This window comes from Nyctereutes procyonoides, unplaced genomic scaffold (genome assembly GCF_905146905.1).
Source record: "Nyctereutes procyonoides isolate TBG_1078 unplaced genomic scaffold, NYPRO_anot_genome, whole genome shotgun sequence".
NCBI lineage: Eukaryota > Metazoa > Chordata > Mammalia > Carnivora > Canidae > Nyctereutes > Nyctereutes procyonoides.
Window position 1 is genome coordinate 24,275,975 of NW_026575160.1, and position 16,245 is coordinate 24,292,219.

The 16,245-nt window shown below is 38.5% G+C and overlaps 1 protein-coding gene and 1 pseudogene across 3 annotated transcripts in view; both read right to left on the reverse strand.

The window, feature by feature from the left end:
* Positions 1-213: 213 nt before the first annotated feature.
* On the reverse strand, positions 214-1,177 carry LOC129502931 (L-lactate dehydrogenase A chain-like; annotated as a pseudogene).
* Positions 1,178-3,996: 2,819 nt separating this feature from the next.
* Positions 3,997-16,245, reverse strand: part of IMMP2L (inner mitochondrial membrane peptidase subunit 2) — an 860,425-nt gene continuing 848,176 nt past the window's right edge. For all 3 annotated transcript variants that reach the window (XM_055314811.1, XM_055314814.1, XM_055314812.1), the window contains one exon: positions 3,997-4,727. In XM_055314811.1, coding sequence (XP_055170786.1) covers positions 4,608-4,727 — 120 coding nt within the window. In that variant the 3' untranslated portion in view covers positions 3,997-4,607. The remainder of the gene's footprint in view (positions 4,728-16,245) is intronic.

Sequence of the window (16,245 nt, forward strand, 5' to 3'; positions counted from 1 at the left end):
AACCAATTTAGGACTACACAAGACAGGCATCATCCAGCATCAGGATATAGCTGCAGGGTTTTGTGAACCATTCCCATTTGTAACGTTAGGAAACTGATGTTTTTCTTAGGCCATTTTAATATTACTACTTGAGTAACAGGTCAGATAATAAGAACATACACAACCTCCAACTAAAATCTTATAGTCTAGACAGTGGGAGTACATTAGAAAATTTTAAAACTGTAGCTCCTTTTGGATCCCCCAAAATGTATTTGCACTCTTCTTCAAATGGGCCTCTTCCTCAGGAGTCAGAGTCACCTTCACAACATCGGAGATTCCATTCTGTCCCAAGATGCAAGGAACACTAAGGAAGACATCATCTTTTATTCCATAGAAACCCTTAATCATGGTGGAAATTGGATGCACCCACCTAAGATTCTTCATTGTACTTTCTGCCAAATCTGCCACACAGTCCAATGACCCAGGAAGTGTAGCCTTTCAGTTTGATCACCTCACAGTCACTGTCAACCACCTGTTTGTGAACCTCTTTCCACTGTTCCTTGTCTGCATCAGTGCCTAAGTCAGGGTGCAGATTCTTCAAAGAGACACTATCAACATTTACTCCACTCCATACAGGCACACTGGAGTCTCCATGGTCTCCAAGGACCCACCCATGACAGCTTAATGGGTGAACTCCCAGCCTTTCTCCCATTCGGTAACGGAACCGGGCTGAATCCAGCTTGCAACCACTTCCAATAACACAGTTTTTGGGAAAGCCACTTATCTTCCAAGTCACATAGGTCAAGATATCCATTGGATTGGAAACAACAAGCAACTTGAAGTTTGGGCTGTATTTGACAATATTAGGAATAATGAACTTAAAGATGTTCATGTTACACTGGACCAAATTAAGACGACTTTCTCCCTCTTGCTGATGTGCCCCAACTGTGATAATAACCAGCTTGGAGTTTGCAGTCACATTATAGTCTTTGCCAAAGACAATTTTTGGTGTTCTAAGGAAAAGGCTGCTGTGCTAGAGATCCATCATCTCTCATGACATCAACAAGTCCTTCATTAAGATACTCATGACATGAGCCATGCCAACAGCACCAACCCCAACAACTGTAATCTTATTCTGGGGGATATGGTCTTCCTTAAGAAGATTCTGAATTGGCTGATCCTTGAGAGTTGCCATTTTATTTTTTTTTATTTTTTATATTTTTTGAGAGTTGCCATTTTAGACTTAAAACCAAAAGGAATCGGGAGTGCACATCGGGCAGCAGCAGCATGCAGGGTCAGGTTGGGACTTGGCAATGGCGGCTCTGACTCCCAGATAGAGTATTCTTGATTGAAGGATTTTTCTTTCAACACTTTGAAGGCCAGAGGGAGTGATATAATATAGTCAAAGTTTCTGCTAAAAATCTGATGGCCTTAAGGAGTTCCTTGTATGCAATAAGTTGCCTTTTCTTACTGCCTGTAAGACTGTCTCCTCATCTTCAACTTTGGCATTTTAGTTATAATGTGTCTTAGTGAGGGTCTCTTTGGATTCATCTTCTTTGGAACTATGAGATTCCTGGATCTGGAAGTCTGTTTCCCTCCATGGGTCAGGAAATTTTCAGTCACTAATTCTTCAAATAAGTTTTCTGCCCATCTCTCTCTTCTCCTCCTGGGACCCCTATAACATAAATATCAGTCCACCTGATGTTGTCCCATGAGGCCCTTAAACTAGCTTTTTTTTTTTTTAATCCTTTGTTTTTCCTGTTTTGGTTGGATGAGTTCCATGACCTTTGCTTTGATTTCATTAATCTTTTCTCTGCCTTATCTAGTCAGCTGTTGAATCCCTCTAGTTTGTTTTTCAGTTCAGTTATTGGATCCTTCAGCTCCATGACTTCTATGTGGTGCTTTATTATATTTTCTCTTTGTTGAATCCTCAGGGTGTTTATGCATTCTCCTGAGTTCAGTAAGCATTTCTATGATGCACTATCATTTCTTGCTGCTTTTAACAGATAGATCATTTATCTCTTTCATTAAGGACCTTTTTATGAGGTTTTATCTTGCTATTTCATTTGGAACATATTCCTGTTTCTTCGTATTCATGACTGTTGGTTTCTATGCATTAGCTGCCATCTCTCCCAGTTTTGAAGTGTCCTTGTATAGGAGATGAACCTTATTGTTCTACCCTTCTCTATCTCTTGGTTGTCTCTCAATCCTTGGTGATTGGCCAAGCCACCTATTTTATTTCTAGTGGTTCCCAATATTTAAAGGTTTCCCTAGACTCGCATGGTTCCTGGGGGTGGGGATGGGTGGGGAATCTTAGCCCCTAGATTCAGGCTCGTTGGAAGCAGAAACTCTTAGGTGGCAGCTTTTAAAGTAGGCAAATGTGTACGGTTCTGTGGGACCACAAGTGTAGTCTTACTGACACAATAGCCAGACAATGTAGAAATGTCCCCTGGGTGTCATTAATAAAAATTAGAGCAACAGACAAGCATATACATCCCTTTCTGGGAGTTGCTGGAAATCTGGAGTGAGAGAAAGTGCAAAGACCGTGAGCACCAACTTTTATCCCCATATCCCTACCTCTTTAGGCCCCTAGGTCTATACCAGACAGTCTGCTTGCCCACTCATGCCAAAGCTCCAGGAATCAAAAAGGCCTCTTCAACAAAATAATGTGGTGTGTTTCAGTCCACTGTATTGTGGCCTGGGTGGGGTAGCCAGATAAGAACTCACTTTCAGATTGTTACCAGAGCTAGGTGCTCAAGAATGTCCCCTGGGCAGCAGCCATAAACAAAGCAAGGCACCAGACAAGCATATAGGCTTCTGTCTGGAAGATACTGGCACTTTGGACATTGTCAAAGAATATAAAGATCATTTCTGCCCTCTGAGGTCTTTGGGATGTGTATTTAATTAGAAGCTTGGCCCTCACATTGCAACCATGGAGATAAACGAACAGGCCTTTTTCACAGAAAGACTGGCTCCTGGGTCTGGTGCCTCTTGTTGTGTCCAGGGAGTGGTAGCTGATGATGAACTCTTTCTCCATTGGTTAATATTAAGTGATTGTCTTATCTGGTAAATAATAAGTGCACCAATGATTAAGTCTGCCTAGAGTTGCATTTTTGAGGTGGTAACTTATAAGCTGAGTTGTTTGACAGCATCAAGTATTAACTCTGCTGGTGATGTGTTAGATGGCTAGAGAATATGAAATCAAATAAAGAGCATTCATCAGCTTCATCAGGGATCGTACAAGTAGTGAGTAAGGTAGCAAGGATGATAACCAGTTTGGTAAACTGTTAAAATATCCAATTTTTCTACACCAGCTGGTAAATAGTAGCTATTCTCACAGAACTTCTCTATTTGTTCTGTCTGCCCTCAGCAGTACCTCCAAACCCCTCTTCCGTGGTCCCCAGAATTTGCTATTTTCTAGCAACTAAAAGGCCAATGCTCTTACACACTCACTAGTTTACATCTAATCCCAGGGGATGGCAGTTTGTCAAGAGACAAGTTACAAGCCTTGAAATAGTAATGACTATTCAGTAAACTGGAGTTAAAGGTCAGACCATGAAATACATGCTGGGGAACAGAGAGAAATGGAATTGATAAGGGGCCACCAAAAGATTTTAGGCAGATAATTTTGACCAACCTTAGTCTGTAAGTACTCACTGCTACTTGCTGACTGAGCTGCTACATATAGTGTTAAGGAATTATTAGTAACAGCTGCTATTAAAATGCCTATGGGTTTTTACTGTTACTCTCTAAATATAGACTTGCATGAAGGAATTTACCTCCTTACCTATGCAGTTACAGGATCTATTATGCTAACATTACCCCGCTTTGCAGTTGGTGATTTCAGTATTACAGATGTAAACATGAAAATCACTGGGAAGGAAAATAAAACTTGGAAAAAAGTCACGTTTGACCATTTCACTCAGAACATTTCACATAGTGGCTGAATACTGATAAATCGGTTTATTCTTCAGTGTGAGCAGGCAAGAGATCACTCAGAAGTTTTGATTTAAAAGGGTCAATAAAGAAGGTTTATTTATATGGAAGTATTGATAGAATTGGTCTCCTTCCTTTAAATTCCTTGCTTAAAAAAAAAAGAAAGATATTCCTCATTAATGAAGGTATGGGTTAAATGATAAATACTCAATACAATACCTGAGCAAATCAATGTTTTATTTTTACATCACAGTTTATTGTTCTTCCTAACTGGCAGTCACTGCATTGTATATACCTTCAATTCCAATGTAATTTCCATCACTGTATGTTTCTTCATGTTCTATCATCTTAAGAGTAAATGATATTACTGAATTACTTTCATCAAATACTAATTTTCATAGTCTTTCATCAGCAAGCACCAAAATTAAAACCCAACAATCGATGGGATAAGTATACATAACAAATTCCCTGTCAGACATGGGAATAAAATGTTCATATTCCCAAAGGTCTGCATTTTTTTGGCATTAAACAATAGGGTATTACAATTAAACATAAAATCAGTTGCTATTTAATACTGTTTAATAACGCGGATCACTTCATTTGAAACAAGCTTTGCCTTTTGAAGGTTCCTCCTTCCCATCCCTTCTACAATGCTTCCCAATGCCGCAGCTGAGGGAGCTCCATGCCATCATTCATTCTTCTTCTCTCTGAACTGGCAAGCGCTCTGGAGGAAGAACAGATTCCAATTTCTGCCAGCGCTCTGGCGGCCACAGGATATGTGTAGCATGGGCATGCAGAAGTCCTAGGGAAACCTGAACCCATGAGAGACACAAAGAAAGCAAGCAAGGAATTATTTTATCAGAATTATCATTAATATCTTAAAAACAGAATTTGATCCAGGTCTGATAGATGATTAAAAATAGTGAACATTTATACAGTACTTTTCTAGGTGCTTTATGTACCTAAATGCCTTTAAATTCTCACAACCATTGGAAGTAGGTATTACACTCATTTTTCATATAAGAAAACTAAAATTGAATTGGTTAAAGATCTTGCCAAAAGTCTTACAGCAACCGACTGGTAGAGGCTGGCTTCAGGGCTAAGCTGTCCCCAGGGTCTGCAAACTTAACCCTCATCCTCAGGGCTGAGCTGTCCCCAGGGTCTGCAAACTTAACCCTCATCCTCAATAATCAGTTTGCATGCAACCAGGGAACATAAACCTGGTTTGCATTCTCAGAATTTCCTATGGAATTACCAGTATTTTAGACACTTTACTTTGTGGATAAGTCAGAGACCCTTTTTTTTTGGGGGGGGGGTATAAAGCACTTCCCTGCCTACTGGCCAAGCAGCAAGAGTTACAGTGAGACTAAGTAAACCACATGGAGCAACACAGAACTAGTGCTCACAGAGGGAGGTGGAAAACTAAGGGAAAGAGCAATGGAGAATAGGAAGCAAGGAAAAAGAATAGATATGTGCTAACTAGCTACTGCAGGTTACTGCAGGTTCACTTTATATTTTCAAATGTTTTTCCTATAAATTGGAGGTCCATAGAGATTAACATACAAGGCTGCTTTCATTGAAGTTGTTTCCTAGCATATGCATTCAAGGAGAGACTCAACTGCATGTCCAGGGAGGGACTCTAACAAGAAAACTAGAAACACATTGATTTGAAAAACAAAACCAACTTCACAACTTGGAGTACAAATAAAATAAGCCCAGGGGCCCAGTAAAGGAACATTACTTTGGAAAAAAAAATCAAACATACAGAAAATTTGAAAATGTGGGGGGGTGGAGGGAGCAAGCTCTATTCACCCAAACTCACTAGTTATTTACATTTTGTTGCATTTGTTACTTTTCTCTTGTGTGTGTCTGTATACATACTTTTTTAATGACCCATTTGAAATTTGCTGACATTCTGAATTTACTCTGAATATTTCCACATGTATCTCCTCAGAAGACTCTTTCCTACATAAACATAATACATTCTATGTAAGATATTATTGATACAATATTAACATATAGCCAACATTCTAAATTTTTCAGTTACAATAGTGTCTTTTATAGCTATTTTAAAAATTCTTAAGGGTCAAAAATTGCATCATAATTGTTATTTTTGTTCAGACCTGTTGCCTTGTAAAATGTCCTACATTTATAATGGCTTGACTTTTCCCCTCCTAAATAGATTCAAGGTAAGGGTTCTGGGCAAGAACACAATGTACTTGGTAATGCATTCTTCTTCTTCTCTCGTGTCAGAAGACACAAAATATCCCATTCCTGTGAAGTTTGGTCACTTGATTAAGGTGATATGGACCAGGTTTCTCCACTGTAAGCAAATTGTTTCCCTTTTATAATTAGTAACTAATCTGTGGGGTAATATTTTGAAATATGTAACTTTCCTGTGTCAACATTTCACATAAAATCATTTCACGGTCTCTCAAGGAAGCTGGTTTCTAAACCATCTAATGATTTTAATATCCGTCGACGATCTTCCCTGAATCAGTTATTACATCGATGATTATAATAGTGAGTTTCCAAACTTATTATTGCTTTTATATTTATTTGCTGTTATTCTTCTCTAAAGTGATTCCCCCCTTCCAACCCTGAATGCCTCTTTTAATATTATTTTTTTTAAAGTCTGTTATGAGTTCTGGGTTTGATGCTCCCATGTCTTTAGTTGGAGGAGTAGAGGGGCTCTTGGTTAATATGGGACATGTCTCCATCAGTGCCTGAGCACTTCCTTACTTTTTGGTACCACTCAACATTGCAGACTTACTTGTACCTGTTCAGCCTGAGATCAGACATCTAGTAAAGGAGGCTGGTTCTACCAAGGAAAGTATTTAGAAACCACCACCTGCTACTCTATGTACTCATTGCTCCATGGGTGTCAATATTCAAGGCCATTTCAGAGAATAAACAGAAAATATCCAAAACCCCAGGGTTTTCCCTCATCTTCCCCCATTTGATATTTCTATCTTCCTTCTTCCAGAGTGAGCACTCTGGCTCCCAAACAAAAATTTACTGAGTAAAAATCAAAGATTCTTTACAACTATTTTAATCCCTACAGTAAGTCTCATTTTAAGGGTATATTTATTGGAATCTGACCTTTTTTCCTCCACAGTGTAGCTGTGTTAAATACTGTGTGGTTTGTTTCTATTTGTATTCAATTTTAGTGTGCTTCTGGGATCCTTTTTGATGAAATGTTATTGTTAAAGGGTGAGGTAGGCAGAAATGCCCCTCGAATACACACTCCAAAGAGGTCCATATCCCAATCCCCAGAAGGTATGAATATGTAGTGCTATGGAGCTAAGAGGAATTAAGGTTACAGATGGACTTAAGGTTGCTGATTAGTTGATCTTAAGATAAGGAGACTATCCTATCACATTCTAGGAACCCAAATGTAATCATGAGATTCCATTAATGTAGATGAGGTAGGCAGAAGGGTTGGATTCAGACAGATGATGTTATACTGCTGGATTTTGAAGATGGAGAAAATGGCCACGAGCCAATGAATGCAGGTGGCCTCCAGAACCTAGCAAGGAACCAGATGATCCCCTAGAGCTTTTTTTTTTTTTTTTTCTCCCATAGAGCTTTCTGGGTAAATGCAGCCTTGCTGATACCTTGGTTTTAACCCAGTGATCCATACTGGACTCATGACCTCTAGGACTGTAAAATAATTTTGTTGTTTTAAGTTACATTATTTGTGGCAATTATACTAACAGTGGGAAACCAATACAAAAAATATACACAAATGACAGTCTACCATCTACTATACCTCTAAATGCTTCCGTTTCTAGCAGTATATTTTCCTTTTTTGGAAAAATAAACCCGAATATACACTCTTATTTCCTCATACCAATGGTAGAACACTACACATTCCCCTCTGCACGTGGCTTTTAATTTTCACCAGTATATCCTAGAAACCATTTCCTAACACTTCATAGGAAAGGGAGACTGGTTTTTACAAACCACCCCCCCCCCTTAGTGATTCTGATTGACCTCGGGAATCCAGCATCTGAAGTTGCCACTTGGTGTCACACCCAGAAAAAGCAAACTTAACCAACTAGAAAGAATCCCTGAAACATATTTTGGAACATGCTAAGTAACCATCCCAACCATGTTACCTGGCAGGAACCTAGATCTAAATGGTCTGTAATAGTGAAGTTTTTATCTACTTTTTTTTTTCCTGGACTCAGTGGAGCTATAGGGCAGCTGATTTCTATCTTCTCCACAATAACCCTTTTTAGATTTGATAACTGCTACTCTGTTGTCCCTCAAGTCTTTATTTGCCGTTCCAAGTTGTTGAACTTTTCCCCGTATGGTTGATTTGCCAGGACTCCTGCCAATATATTTGCTTGCTTGGTGCTTCAATTTGTTTTAATCAACATTCATTTTCCTAAAACCTAGGATTCTTTTATTCCAAACATTTATTAGGTATACTATGTATTTCCTGAAAAAATAATTTATAATCATGAATGTGAAGAATCTCACAGATGTAGAATATTACTATTGTTTAAAAGTATGGAATGCAAAATTTAAGCATTTCTTTAAGAAAGGCTGATAAGAGGGCCTATGTACTCTCAGCATTCTTGTCACAGATCTTTATTAGTATGTATACAGACAGGCAAAGAGCATAGTGAATACAGGGCAGGAAAAAAAATCCAGAATTAATCCAGAAATAAAAAAACTTAAAAGGGGTACTTCAAGGTACAGCTTTGGTTTCCACACATACTGTAGTAAGCAGGGTCCTCCAGAGAAACAGAGCCAATAGGATATGTGTTTATATATAGAAATAGATTTATGTGAAACATTTAGTGCCTGTAATTATAGAGGCTTGGTGGGTTCAAAATCTATCTAATGGGGAAGGCCAGACGGTGGAAGACTCAGAAAAGAGTTGCAGTTTAAGTTCAAAGGCAATCTGCTCGCAAATCGCTTATTGCTTTTGTGATAAGGGAGGTTAACCTTTGGTTCTGTGCAGGCCTTCAACTGATTGAATGAAGCCCACCCACCTATTGGAGAATAAAATGCTTTACTCACCCTTACAGAAACCTTCAAAGGGCTGGGCACCATAGCCCAGCTAAGCTGACACACAAAATTAATCATCACACCTGACAAATACAATCCTCCTCCTCATTGCTTACTACACCCAGGACAGTGTTCTGAGTGACTTAGGCATCCTGAAGCATTGAATCCTCACACTAACTCTGTGATGCAGGTTCTATTATAGTCTCCACAGTGGAGGAAACCTATGTACAACATGAGATTTTTTTGAGCCAAGACTGATATGTATGCCCTCTGGCTCTTGAACCTATCAAGATCCATCATATACTTTATTTTCTAAATAAGACACTTTGACCGTCAAATGGGGTACTTTTTAAATTAAGTCAGGATAATAGTAAAATGGAGCTATGCTAGACAAATCAAGATCGGGTCAACTTAATCATACTGCTGTTCCACATACTTTCCTGAAACACCTAGATTGATCAGAAGGAAATGATTGTTAGGAGCTGTATTTTTTTTTTTTTTTTTTGCAAAACTCATATGTTGAAGCCTTAATGCCCCAGTAGCTCAGAACAAGACTGTATTTGAAAATAGTTACCTCTGTAAAGGTTCTAAGTTAAAATGAAGCCATTAGGGTGGCCCTAATTCAATCAGGCTGGAATTTTGTTAAAGGAGGACATTAAGACACACAAAGAACCAATAGGGGTGCATGTGGAGACACAGAAAAAAAGTCAGCCATTTGCAAGCTAAGGAGCAAAGTCTTGAAAGAAAACAAAACAGTCTTCAGAACTGAGAATTTTTTGTTGTTGCTCAAGCCATGCAGTTTATAAATAAAAAGGAATAACTGTGCTGGAAGCTGCTTTCCTAAGATGTGCCAGTATTCAGTCAAAATAGGTAAACAAAGAAACATGTTGAAGAAAAAAAATCCACTTGTTATTAAAGAGAGAGATGCTTAAGCACGTATAGGCATACCTAGTTTTATTAGGCTTTGCAGCAACACTGTGATAAGTCTATCAGTGCCATTTGCCAATAGCATTTGCTCATTTGTGTCTGTGTTACATTTTGATAATGCTTACATTATTTCAAACTTCATTATATTTGTTATGGTGATCTATGATCTTTGAAGTTACTACTGTAATTGCTTAGGCGATCTACAAACTGTGCCTGTAGAAGATGGCAAACTTAATAAACGTGGTATGTGTTGTGACTGCTCCACCGGCTGGCTGTTGCCTCATTTCTTTCCCTCTCTGCAGACCTCCCTATTTCCTGAGATGTAGTAATATCAAAAGCAGGCCAATTAATAACCCCATATGGCCTCTAAGTGTTCAAGTAAAATTAAGAGTCACAGGTCTCTCACTGGGAATCCAAACTACAATTCAGTAAACTTAGTGAGGAAACATATCAAAAGCCAAGACTGGCACAAGAAGCTTAGCTTTTGTCCTAAGCCAAGTTGTGAATGAAAAAGAAAAGTTCAAAGAAATTAAAAAGCTATCAATGGTAAGAAAGTGAAACAGCCTTATTGCAGATATGGACAAAATTTTAGTGGTCTGGACAGATGATCAAACCAGCCAAAGCCAGACCAAGGCCGTAACTCCCCTCAGCTGTTTGAAGGCAGAAAGGTGAGGAACCTGCAGAAGAAAAGTTTGATTTAGCAGAGATTGGTTCATATGGTTTTAGGAAAGAAGCTATCTCCATAAGTTATCCAAAAGATCTAAGATCATTAATGTATGTGGCTACACTAAAAAACAGATTTTTAATGTAGATGAAACAGTCTTCTATTGGAAGAGGATGTCAGCTAGGGTTTCCATAGCTAGAGAGAAGTCAATGTCTGGCTTCAAAGAACAGGCTCTCTTACAAGGGGAAAATGCAGCTAGTGACCTTAAATGGAAGCCAATGTTCATTTACCATTTCAAAAATCCAAGGGAGGGGATCCCTGGGGGGCTCAGCAGTTTAGCGCCGCCTTTGGCCCAGGGCCTGATCCTGGAGACCCTGGATCGAGTCCCACGTCAGGCTCCCTGCATGGAGCCTGCTTCTCCCTCTGCCTGTGTCTCTGCTTCTCTCTCTCTAGCTCTGTGTGTCTCTCATAAATAAAATCTTTAAAAAAAAAAAATCCAAGGGACCTTAAAGATTATGTTAAATTTACTCGTCCTGAGCTCTGACATAGAACAATAAAGCCTGAATGACAGCACATCTGTATAGAGTGTGGTTTACTGAATATTGTCAGCTTTCTGTCAAGACCTACTGATTAGAAAAAGAGTCCTTTCAAAATATTAGTGCTTATTGACAATGTACCTGGTCTTCCAAGAGCTTGGATGGAGACATACTTTCATGCATGCTAACACAACATCTATTCTTCAGCCTTTGCATCAAGGACTCATTTTGACTTTCAAAGCTTATTCATTAACAAATGCATTTCTTAGGGCTATAGCTGCCACAGATAATTATTACTGATGGGTATGGGCAAAGTCAATTGAAAACCTCCTGGAAAGGATTTGCCAATCTAAGTGTCATGAAGTATACTTCCAATGAATGCATGGAAAAGGGGCCAAAATATCAACGTTCACAGAAATTTGGAAGAAGTTGCTTCTAACCCTCATGGAGGACTTTGAGGGGTTCAAGACTTCAGTGGAGAAAGTAGCTATGTATGTGGTAGAAATAGAAATTCAAGAAAACTTGAATTAGAAATGGAGCCTGAAGAAGTGAGTGCATTGCTACAATCTCAAGAAAAAACTTTAATGGATGAGGAGTTAATCATCATTTTATGAATGAGCACAGAACAGGATTTCTTAAAATGGACTCCATTCCTGGTGGATATATTGTGAAGATTCTTGAAATGAAAACAAAGGGTTTAGAATATTATATAAGCTTAGTTGATAAAGCAGCAGTAGGGTTGGAGAAGACTGACTCCAAGTTTTGAAAATGCTATCAAATAGCATCACATGCTACAGAGAAATTGTTCATGAAAGGAAGAGTATATCAATGTGACAAGCTTCACTGTTGTCTGAGGAAACTGCCACAGCTGTCCCAACCTTCAGCAACTACCACCTAGCCATCAACAATGATGGCAAGACCTTCTATCCACACACACACAAAAAATATGACTTTTTGAAAGCTCAAGTGATGATTAATTTAAAAATATCCTCTAAAAAAAGGTTAAAGCATATACATTGCAATAGTATTATATCTAAAAAAGTAAACCTAATAGAATATAGTATAATGTGTTTACATTTATAACTTTTATATGTACTGAGAAACCAAAAATTCATTTAACACACTTTATTATAATATTCACTTTACTGCAGTAATCTAGAATAGAACCTAAAATATCTTTAAGATATGACTAAAATTTTTTCAAAGTTAGATTACTTGACCAACCAAACTAGTACTTTCCTGGGACTTGACTCTCCCCTATGCTCTTTTGTGTCCCATGTGTAACTGTGTCTACTCTTCAAAGGATTCACAACATTTTTAGGCATAAATCTTTACAGTTAATTTTAGGACATGACAAAATCATTAAGTCATATAATCCCTTAGCAGATCATTGTGTTTTTAGTGTCTGCTGAATGAAAAGACAGATCCACATATATCAATGGGCTTCTTAAAATAATTGTTGCCCAAAGACTGGGAATCAGTGATCTAGAATAGTCTATTTTTATTGTGTACACTAACAGCAAAAATACTAGAGAATTGACTTTGATATATATTTTAAAATATATATTAAACATTTATATTTACTGTATATATAATATATATATGTGTGTGTGCAGTAGTGTTAACATTCCATAAAACCAAATGTTAGTGAAACTTAAACTCTTATTTTTTCAGATCAAGAGTTCTAATTTTTTATTTTTGCCTCCAGGGGATCCTTATACACACCCTCTCCTATTCTTGCTCCCCTCTTAAGAGATCTCTGCTCTAGGAAACACCAAAAGTAGTAGCTGAAAATTGATCAGTGCTATTAGTCAATTAGTTTGTTTTATCCACACAATGCCAAGTAAGCACATGGACTAAATTTACACTGAATTACCCATCTTTAATTGAATTGGCTCAACTGAGAAGTTATGTTGGCATGTAGTAGACACAGCTTTCATGAGCCCAGACTTTTCTTCAGGTGCCAGAGGCACAGGTGTGTTACTATGGTTCCCTCCACTCCCTATTCATAGGCCTGTAGTCACAGAGAACTCTTCCAATTCTTGGCTTCAGGATACCGTCTCTTAAATTTTTATTTATTTATTTATTTATGATAGTCACACACAGAGAGAGAGAGGCAGAGACACAGGCAGAGGGAGAAGCAGGCTCCATGCACCGGGAGCCCGACGTGGGATTCGATCCCGGGTCTCCAGGATCGCGCCCTGGGCCAAAGGCAGGCGCCAAACCGCTGCGCCACCCAGGGATCCCCAGGATACCGTCTTTTAAAGGAAGAGCTTGCAAAGATAAGATAAGGGCAAGCAAAGCAAAAGAGCCCAAAGGTAGGACAAAGGGAAAACACACAGAAAAAAAAAAAAAGGGAAGATGACTGTAAATGGGAGCAAAGACTTTTTAAAAACAAAGATGAATCGGAACCAGAGCCAGGGTCAGAAGAGGATCAGGATGACAAAGAGAAGAAGCACAAAAGTTCATCTGATTAAAATATTTTCCATAAAGAAAATACAAACACATGTTATATGCACTATTAGCAAATAAAATCTGTTCCCTAATGAATTTACTTAGTGTAAGAAGAGAGAAAAATTTCCACATAAACAAGGCAGCAGTCAGATGATATTTATTCTACAATATTAAATTACCTACAATTACTTTTGCAAGTCAAATCAAAATGGAACAATATTGGAACCGGGAAGAACACTGTTTAAAAGAAGGGCTGATTTGCCTGAGCTTAAAGAAGTCAGTCAGCTTTTCTGCATGATACCTCAGTATGCAAGTTCTACTCTAACGGCCTCTCCACCTAACAGCACATGCCGTGTCCACCTTTCTGCTTCTGATGATTGCTCTACTCCAGTTTATAATCCTCTTCCTCATATCTGTGGGACCCTCCCGTAAAATCCACTTTAATCCAACTTTTCCATGGAGTCCTTTCCAGCCACCTCAATTCTCCTCTTTACCCAAGTATTTGAGGCCTGCTGTTGGTCTATCCAACATCCGTTCTCAAAAAGAAATGAAGAAAAGGACCAAGGACTTCTGGGGAATATAGCAGAGTAAGAGGGCCCTAAGCTCACTGCCTCCCACTGATGCAACTAGATAACACCACATCAGTGTAAATTACTGAGAAAATGACCTGAAACTGGCAGAACAGACTCTCCACAGCTAAAGGTAGAGAAGAGGCCACATGGAAGAGGATAGAAGAGCAGAGACATGGTTGGGAGCTAAATGGACTTGCAGAGACTGTGCATAGACAGGAGGGATGCCTTAGGCATTCTCCCCTGGATAAAGGAAAAAAAGAGCCCTCACAGCAGGCACCCCAGGCATGGGGAACCCTCACAGGGAAGATGAATTCCTGTAACATTTGGCTTTGAAAACCAGAGGAGCCAAATTTCATGGGCCCTTACAGTAAGTGGGGCTTAACACCTGGAACTTTCAAAATTAACAGGCTCTGCCCTGGGAGAGCATGGAAGGCTAGAGGAAATTGAATCTATGCCTTCCTTTCAAGAGACAGCACAACAAAGAGCCTGCCGAGACACAGCATAGAAGCAGCAGTTTGAAAAATGGCTGAAATATAAAAGAGAGATTTGTTCACTCATCTCAGAGTATGTGCTGGAGGGAGAAGGAGCCTTTGGAGATTTCTCAAAAAAGAAAAGTGCTGGCAGGAGCCATTTCCCTCCCCCATACCCTAGCCTAGACACACAGGTATCTGCAGGAACTAGTGCCAACACTTGCTACCCAGCTTGCTAACAATGTGCTCACAAATATCCATCCTCATACTTTTGCTAATCCACGCCCTCCAAACCTGCCTGCCTTAGTTTGGGGCAGCTGTAGGTCCCCTCTTGCAGAATGCAAACTGTGAGACAAGAGAGCAAGTGAAGAAGGAACAGAACTACAGAAAACAACCATAAAACAAAAGCAAAATGGCCAAGAAGTACATAATGATCAAAAATTACTTTGAATGTAAATGGACCAAGCACTCCCATCCAAAGACATAGGATGATAGAGTAGATTTAAAAAATAATAAAAAAAAGCAAGATTCACCTACATATTACCTACAGGAACTCACTTCATACCTAAAGACACATGCAGATTCAAAGTGAAGGGATGGAAAAACATTTATCATGCAAATGGAAGTGAAAAAATTGGAAAAGCAATACTTATATTAGACATAACAGGCTTTAAAACAAAGACTGTAACAGACAAAAACACTATGTAGTCATAAAGGGGGCAATCCAGTAAGAAGTTATGACAATTGTAAATATAGCACCCAGATACATAAAGCAGTTAATAACAAACATAAAGCACCTAATCAATAGTAATACAATAGTAGGGGACTTTAATACCCCACTGACATCAAGAGACAGATCATCCAAACAGAAAACCAACAAAGAAACAGTGGCTTTGAATAACAAACTAGACCAGATGAATCTAACAGATAAATTCAGAACATTCCATCCTGAAAGAGCAGAATACACATTCTTTTCAGAACACAGAACAACAGAACAACACAGAAAATGTTCTCTCTGCACTTTAAAAAAGATTGAAGTCCTACATCTTTCCTGATGACAATACTGTAAAACTAGAAATCAACCATAAGAAAAAAATGAAAAAGCAACATAAATTCATAGAGGTTAAACAACATGTTACTAAAGAATGAATGGGTCAACCAAGAAATCCAAGAGGAAATTTAAAAAAAAATACATGGAGATAAGTGAAACTGAAAACAAAATAAACCAAAGTCTTCTCATTGCAGCAAAAGCTGTTCTCAGAGGGAAGTTTATACCAACATAGGCCTGCCTACCTCACAAAGCAAGAAAAATCTCAAACGACTTAACCTTACACCCAAAGGATCTAGAAAACCAAACAAACAAACAAAACCCTAAACCAGCAGAGGTAAAGCAATACTAATGATTAGAACAGATATAAAACCAGGAACTGGCTCTTTGAAAATATCAATAAAACTGGCAGACTTTACTTAGACTGATTAGAAGAAAAAATAGGACTCAAAATTATAAGTGAAAGGTGAGAAATAACAATTGATATTATAGAAATATAAAGGATTATAAGAGAGATTATGAACAATTAGATGCCAACAACCTAGAAGAAATGGATACATTCCTAAAAACATACCAACTCCAAAAACTGAAATCAGGAATAGAAAATTTGAAGAGACTATCAATAATGAAATTGAAT